The sequence below is a fragment of the Ciconia boyciana genome, chromosome 2 (assembly GCF_034638445.1).
Source record: "Ciconia boyciana chromosome 2, ASM3463844v1, whole genome shotgun sequence".
Lineage (NCBI taxonomy): Eukaryota > Metazoa > Chordata > Aves > Ciconiiformes > Ciconiidae > Ciconia > Ciconia boyciana.
In genome coordinates, this window is record NC_132935.1 from 151,295,696 (window position 1) to 151,303,505 (window position 7,810).

A 7,810-nucleotide genomic window follows, 5' to 3' on the forward strand; every position below is an offset into this window, starting at 1 on the left:
AATCAGTTGCTTTGGGGGGAACCAAGGCTGGGGAGTGATCCCTGCAGTCCCTCCGTCACTTGTGGCACTTCAAGCATGCCTGTAGCATACAGAATTAGCAATTTTTTACAGTAAATTGTAGCTCACAATTCAAACTTGACAGCTGTCAATGAAATTTGCTGCTCAAAACTGATCCTGAGCACATTGCCTTCTGGTTAGTCTGTCCATGCTCCCTTGGCCAGGATGTTTATAATATTCAGGGAGTCTCTCATGTTACTTAGTGCAGTAATGTGGCTCCATGAATAAAAGCCATTTCCAGTCTGTCGGTATCGCATATAACAAATGAGATCTGCTAAATGCGCTTGTCACCAGTGGTAGGAACAGAAGAAACAGAATTGCACATGTTGCCATAATGATTCTAAGCTATAATGAATGATATTTTCGTATGTTTGCAAATGAGTGTCTGATAGCTGGTGCCAGAGTGGGAGATATGGCTTGGCTGATCTCGCTGTTTTTGTAATTTCTAAACAGAAACAAGAATTAGAAAATTACTTTGTGGTGGAGTGCAAATATGTATAACATAAGTGTAAAGACTGCGGTGCAGCACATGTGTATCTATCTTATACATATGCAAATGGCAAGACTCGCAGTAAAACCATTATAACGTGTGATGGCATCAGCACTAATTAGCTCGAGATCCAGTCTGTTCCTCTCTGCCAAAGTAAACTGGGGTTATCTCAATCTCAGATTTCATATTTCCTCCTTTCTCTTTCAGGGGAGGAATGTCTCTGTCACAAGGTATTATGTCCTGAACTGGAAACGACTTTAAAGACTCACAAAACATTTCAAATTAAAATTCTAAAGTAATCTTTGCTATTAACTTATTATCTACACATCATCCAACAGCTTTAATACTAGCTGCAGACCCAAATATTTAAAGCATTTTGCCCATAAATGGGAAACAGTCGGTGTGCAAATGCTGTAAAAATCAAGGCTTACAAAATGTAGTGAGAACAGAAAGGAGAAAACTAAGTTAGCAAAGAAATTTTAACTACAGGGCACATTGTTTTCAGGACCGACATGTGAAGGAAAACTGTCCAGACTAAACACGACCTACAGGCGCTGTGTCAGAGCCTGGAGGTGGAACATCACCTTGAGCTGCCGTCCCCAACAGCTGCGTCTCGAAAGGAAACGTTGGAAGGAGAGCGGAGTTACTGTGGGCTGTATTTGCGAACGGCTCTGCCCCACGGGCCTGCCGCTGCTGCAGGGACGTGACAGCAGCGTGGCAGACCGCGGGGGGCCGAGCGGGAGGTGCATCCCGGGCCGTGAGAGTGGCGTGGACCCGGTGGGACGGAGACCGCAGCCGCACCCTGGTTTCAGCCGAGTTGCTCTTAGCTTCGCGCCGCATCAAGCCCAAACGTAGGTTTTTCACAGCCTTGGAAAAAAAACCTGGCTGCAGTGAAGCTTCTAGCATCCCGGGTGTTGCAACACTTTTGCATCCTCGTATAGCCTTGAGTGTCAGGAGCAGAGGAGCAGGGGAGGGGCTGGCAGCAGGTAGGCGCCGAAGGCCCGGTGGCAGCGCCGTGAGCGCGGGGCAGCGAGCGCAGACGGGGAGGATTCGCCTCCTTTAATTTCGGCTCTGCCTTTCATCGTGAGGCAAGGGGTTTGCAGTGCTGTCTATTCATTAGACGCGGCCCTGCCAAGCTTGCAGCCAGAGCCATCACGTTTGCTTATGCAACTCGGGCGTTGCTGCCTCCGTAGGGGGATTATTTCGAGGGATCTCCGCGGGGCCCACCCTACCGGCCCCGGCGAGTCCCGGAACTAATGCCGCGACTGAGGGCGCCCCGTGCCGCCAGCGATGGCGGTCTCGGCAGAGCCCCGCGCAGCCCGGGGCCGGGGCCCGGCGCTTAGTGCCCACCACTGAATTAAGCGGGGCTAATGGCCCGCGCAGCCGGACCGCCCGCAGCCGCCGCCGCCGCCGCCCGGGGGCGCCGCGGGCGGGCGCGCAGCTCGCCCCGCGGGGCCGCGGCCGCCGGCGCCGGGGGGGCGGAGCGGCGGGGCGGGGCGGCCCTGCCCTGCCCGCGGCGCGCCCCGCCCGCCTCCGAGCGGCGCAGCCAATGGGGCGGGGCGGGGCGGTGCAGGGGGCGGGGCGCGGCGGCCCGGCCCGCGCCCGGCGCCGGCGGTATTTACGGGGCGGGAGGCGCCGCCGCCGTGTCAGTGAGGCAGCGCCCGCCGGCCCGCGGGGTCTCAGCTGCGAGCGTGCTGCTCCTGCTGCTCCTGGGGACGGGGCCGCCGCCGCCGCCGCCGCCGCGGCAGAGGAGGAAGGGGAAGGCAAGGCAGAGCGCCGCGGCCGTCCCCCCTGCCCGCCGCAGCGGTGGCCGCGCAACGGCTCTGCCCGCGGGCGAGCGGCTCCTCGGTGCGCCGGCGGGGCAGGGGCGGGCGGCGGCGGCTCGGCCGTGCCTGCGCTGCGGGCTGTGGCGAGCGGCCCCGCGCCGCGGGTCGGGCGGGCGGGTAAATGGATCGCCATTCCAGCTACATCTTCATCTGGCTGCAACTGGAGCTGTGCGCCATGGCCGTCCTGCTCACCAGAGGTGAGGCCGCGGCGGGGGACCTGGGGCCGGGGGAGGCGGAGGGGACCCGGCGCCGGAGGGAAGCGCGGTGCCTGAGGGGAGCCGCGCCTGAGGAAGCGGGACGCCTGAGGGGGCCTGGTGCCTGAGGGAAGCAGGGCGCGGGGGCCTGAGGGCACCCTGGCCCGGGGGAGCCGTTCAGGCGGCTGCGGTGTCAGCGCGGCGGGGCCGGTGCCGCGGCCGCCCCCCAGGCGAGGCCGGCGGGAGCGGGTCGCGGCGGGGCCCGCGCTGCCTCGGGAGCCCCTCGCCGCCCCGCTGTTGGCGGGCGGTGGCGGGGAGCCGCCGGGGCTGCGCGTCCCGTCCCGTCCCGTCCCCTCCGGTTCCTCCCCTCCCACCTGGCCGCCGGTGCCGGTGGGTCAGAGCGCGAGGGCCCGCGGTTGTCAGCGCGGGAGCGGCGGCCCGGCCCCGGGCGAGCCCGCGGCGCCGCGGGGCGGCCGCGCCCTGCCCTGTCACCCGCCCGCCGCGGGGCCGGGGGCTGGCCGCCCGGGGAGCGCCCTCCCGGGCAGGGGCGACCCTCCGGCTGCCTCTAATCGCCGCGCTCCGGGGAGGAGGCTAAGGGAGAAGTTAGCGCGGCGGTGATGTGCGACGGTATTTATTTATTTTGGAAGGAAGGCTGTAATTAACCCTAAATAACAGCCCTTGCAGCGTGCAGGGGGGAGCCTGCTGGCCCCATCAAAGCGGGCAGAACGGGGAGTGACTGAGTGATGTGAAGTCGCAGATACTGAAACTATGTGCCTGATAATGATATAATTAGGGGATCACAGACTTCTGGCTGCTGTTGACTTCAAAAGCTTTAAGAGAAGCCTGCAGTCTCTCCTGTAGCCATCTTGACTAAAAGCAGACATTTTTCTTTAATAGCTACATACAGTAACAAGAAAGAGGAGGGAACAGAAGGGCATTGTTCACTGTTTCAAAATACTAAATACCCTTTCTGGCCTTTTGCATAGCACAGGAAGAAACTTTATGAATTGACAGAAATACAGTTTTAATACAGTAATACAAAGTCCATTCTGTTTCACTGAAAACGTGGCTTTAATTAAAAAGCAGTTGAATTAACCTGATGACTAGCCTGTCAGACTTTGTTTATGAGATTGTCTTGGGTCAACAAAATGTAGAATTTTAAGCGTGATTGTATAAACAGTTAAAATGGAAGTATGTGTGTTGTTTCACTTTCTTCCCGTGCTGTGCTGAGACGCATGAAAGGACTGTCAGCTCTGGTGCTGTTCCTTGTTTGCATCTTATTTTTAACTCTCATATAGTGAGAAAATAATGAAAATTATTTTTTCAGAGGGGGTAGGGGGAAGACCTAGCATAGAATACTTAGAAAATAATTGAGTCTTTTTTTCCATAGCACGCTGGATGACAGTGTGTGTGAATTCACGAAAAATTAGGTTACTTGGTCTAAAAGCCCAAGGGAATTGGACTGGAGACACTGAGACACTCCATCATTTGGCTTCTATTAAGCAGAGTTATTAAAGAGCAGCGGGAACTTCAAGGCTTGGAGCCCGCAGTAGCATTTTGGGGAAAGTATTAAGGTGGGCTGAAGAGGGGAAGCTAACTTGATTGGGATGACTTTTAACATCTTTCAGAATACTTTTTTAGGTATGGGGTGGTAGGAAGCATCATAAGAAGGGGTGGCAGCAGGGAAGCCTTTAGATTGATTTTTTTTTTTTTGAAGTGCAGACTGTAGAAGGAAGACATCTGACAATTCAGTAGACTTTGAAAGCCTTGGTGCCACTATGATGGCAAGTACATCAGGCACATTAGAAGTAGTTTTAAGTCCACTTTTCTAAGGATGGCTCCAAAATCTGGCTTCCTCCTAAACCTTGGATCGATGGCACATTGAATTATGTTTGAGTTGCAACTTGCCTAGAAAGAGCAAGTTTTCCCTACAGCACTGGACATGTATAATTCGTACCAGAGCAGTTTGGAGAGCACAAAATGAAGAGTTTTATGAAGGGAACTTTTTTATCGCTTCCTTCAGAAATTTTTGAGGTTTCCTGAGAGATTTTTCATAGAGCCGGTAGAGGATTTTCAGTCTAAGTGTTTCCCCTTTTGACTGCATGTTGGATTGCATGCAAAATTGGGGAGGGGTGAGGGGGAGCTTTTAGCCCCTCAATGTCACCCCATTTAATAACTTTACATTTGAGTTGAGAGACATTGACTCTGGTGAACAGATTAATTATAAACTGCACTGTTTCTGTTTTATAATACTGATAAAAAAGCCTTTTTGCATGAATGGCTACTTAAAGAATTTTTCTCTTTCTGGAGAAACTACATATAGTTGCCCAGTTTCACACAGTAAAAACCTTCTTGACTGGGAGACTTAGATGGTAACGGTTCTAGCTAATAGCTTTATAAGGTGTTAGTTAAACCTTTTAAATTTTGGCACGGTATTGAGAGGTAATAAACAATTCAGCAGTTCTGTTTTTTTTTCATTTGTCTCACAAATATTTAAACCTAGTATTTCTGTTGTGTACTTATGCCCAGTTAAAAGAAGTGTTACCTTTATAAAAATAGAATGCTGTTCCTGTAGTAATGGTTTAAAACATAGATGTGACTTCCTTATAGGACTGAAGGTGTGTATTGCTTTTAAAACTGGGATTTAATTTTAAATGTGGTTTAATGCAACTGCTGACAGTGAGTGGAAATAGCTATAAAATGGTCTTGTTAGTTATTTACCTTGGGGGGGGAAAAAAGCCACTGTGACCTTCCTCGTCCCCCCTTCTCTGCCCTCCCCCAATCCCTGTTTTAGTGAAATGTTCTTGCTTTAATTCAAAGGACTATAGTACTAGTAATTAAAGCAAGTGCCCCAAGGCATTTGCAGGGATTAAGGTTATGAGGAGGTAGGCACTGTACAGTGATGGGAAGGAAACAACCCCTGCTCTCGTGGATTTACAGTCTAGAGGAGTACCCCAAAAGTGGCACTGAGTTTGTTTGTGCGATGCTTGTGGCTAATAAGAGTACCTGATGAGGTGTCCTTAAAGGACCAAATTCTTACCTTTCTTGCACAATTTTTATTTTGTAGGTGAAATCAGATGCTACTGTGATGCTGCACACTGTGTTGCAACTGGCTACATGTGCAAATCTGAGCTTAGTGCCTGCTTCTCCAGACTGCTTGATCCTCAGAATACACATTCCCCACTTACTCATGGCTGCTTGGACTCTATTGCAAGCACAGCTGACATCTGCCAAGCCAAACAAGCACAAAACCACTCTGGCACCACCACCATGTCCACATTGGAATGCTGCCATGAAGATATGTGCAATTACAGAGGACTACATGATGTTTTGTCTCCTTCCAGGGGTGATACTTCAGGTAGGGCAAGGAAGCTTCAGTGAAATATCTCTTCTGGCCATCAGGCTGGTGAGAGTTAAAACCTTGTATGTCTGCTATTGATTTAGTTGTTAATGTAAGTAGAGACACCAGAGGGAGAAGTGGGTGGCTGGGATGCAGGGGAGCATCTCAGCTGAGTAGCTTTTTTGTCTGCATTAATATTAGAGGTCTGTCTTGTCAACTTGACATTGCTTTTAAGAAGCAGTAGCAGTGGCGTTCCTAGTTAAATCAGCTATCGGGGTAAGAAATTCCATGTTATAAACAGCCTTAGAAACTCATCGTTTTCTTTATAGGAGTATTTTCTGTAGATACTGCAGAGCGTGTAGGTGTGGCTCCTTCAACTTGTCAGTGTGGTGTTTAAGGGAGTTGCTTATATATAAACCAGTTGCTCATACTGAAATAAGCTTCACATCTTTCCCTTTCACAGGACAAGGGAGCAGATACCAACATGACAGCAGCAGGAATCTCATCACCAAGGTGCAGGAATTGACCTCTTCGAAAGAGTTATGGTTCAGGGCAGCTGTAATAGCTGTTCCTATAGCTGGTGGGCTAATCTTGGTGCTCCTTATCATGCTGGCCTTGCGGATGCTCAGGAGTGAAAATAAGAGACTGCAAGATCAACGACAGCAAATGCTCTCCCGTTTGCACTATAGTTTTCATGGACATCATTCAAAAAAAGGGCAGGTGGCAAAATTGGACTTGGAATGCATGGTGCCTGTGACTGGTCACGAGAACTGCTGCATGACCTGTGATAAAATGAGACATTCAGACCTCAGCAATGATAAAATTCTGTCGTTAGTCCACTGGGGAATGTACAGCGGACATGGGAAGCTGGAATTTGTATGACCAATTATTTTTTAATCTGAGCTAAACTTACTCTCTGAACTCTTGAAGGCCTTTGGGTTCTGCTGGACAGGAGCACTTTATCTTAAAACAAAAACTCTCATAAATCATCTTTGAGAAACAAAGGACCTCTGCAAACAGAATCTTGGATATTTCTTCTGAAGGATTCCAAAAGTTGTCTTATTTGCACAGAGTAAAATACACTCAAATGTATTGTTTGCTTTAAAGTTATGAAAGCAAGAATTAGAAGTTGTAAACACTGTCACCAGGGTTATCTGAACTGTAGGGAGCTGAGAACTGAGTTATAATAAACTGTATGCAAGCTCCTATGTTTCCTGACTTATTGTAAAGATTTTTTTTAAATATATATATTTTGTCTGAAACTTGCTTGTGACTTTTTGTTTTGGAAAACGATTTTTTTTGGGGGGGGGGGTGGTAGGAAACAAATCAGGGTGGTATGCATGGTAATGCTGTGCATAACAATGGGATTCTGAAAACAAGAGTATTTGCCTACTCTGTGAGGGAAATTAGGTGGTTATTCCAGAAGGAGGGTGGCAGCTTTATCATTCAATACTTCAAGTAGCAGTGAACCCACATCCTCAATTCTTGGCTATCGCATTTTGCTCATAATCTGGGTGAATTCTTCTGCAGCTTTCTGTGATAACTGTTTCTTCCTCTCTATTAATGAAGTGGTTCCTCTCTCTGTGCAAAACACATCAGAAAGTGGCTCCTAATCCTTTAGAGCTGGTTTTCCTCCCTCCCTTGTCTCACAATTCTTGTTTTCTGTGGTCTTTTTTCCTTTTGTACCTTTTACTCTCAAATTTTTTTTTTGGGGGGGAAGGGGAGGGAAACCCCCAAACCACAATGCCTATTCTGCTGTGTATAATTTTTTTTTCCTGCTGATAACCCCTCTGGGTACAGTGGAAAACATCTGCCTTGCTCTTCTATAGTGTAACTCAGTATCACATGCTGCTACTTCTTGGGACTGAAGAATCAACAGTGTACTCTTCAATCTCTGGCTCCT

The 7,810-nt window shown here is 49.7% G+C and overlaps 1 protein-coding gene across 1 annotated transcript; it reads left to right on the forward strand.

The window, feature by feature from the left end:
* The first annotated feature begins 2,185 nt into the window (after nt 1-2,185).
* On the forward strand, nt 2,186-7,158 carry BAMBI (BMP and activin membrane bound inhibitor). Its single transcript, XM_072854543.1, has 3 exons — nt 2,186-2,570; nt 5,635-5,925; nt 6,371-7,158. The coding sequence occupies exons 1-3, from the start codon at nt 2,495-2,497 to the stop codon at nt 6,787-6,789; spliced, it is 786 nt and encodes a 261-aa protein (XP_072710644.1). The 5' UTR covers nt 2,186-2,494; the 3' UTR covers nt 6,790-7,158.
* The last annotated feature ends 652 nt before the right edge of the window (nt 7,159-7,810 follow it).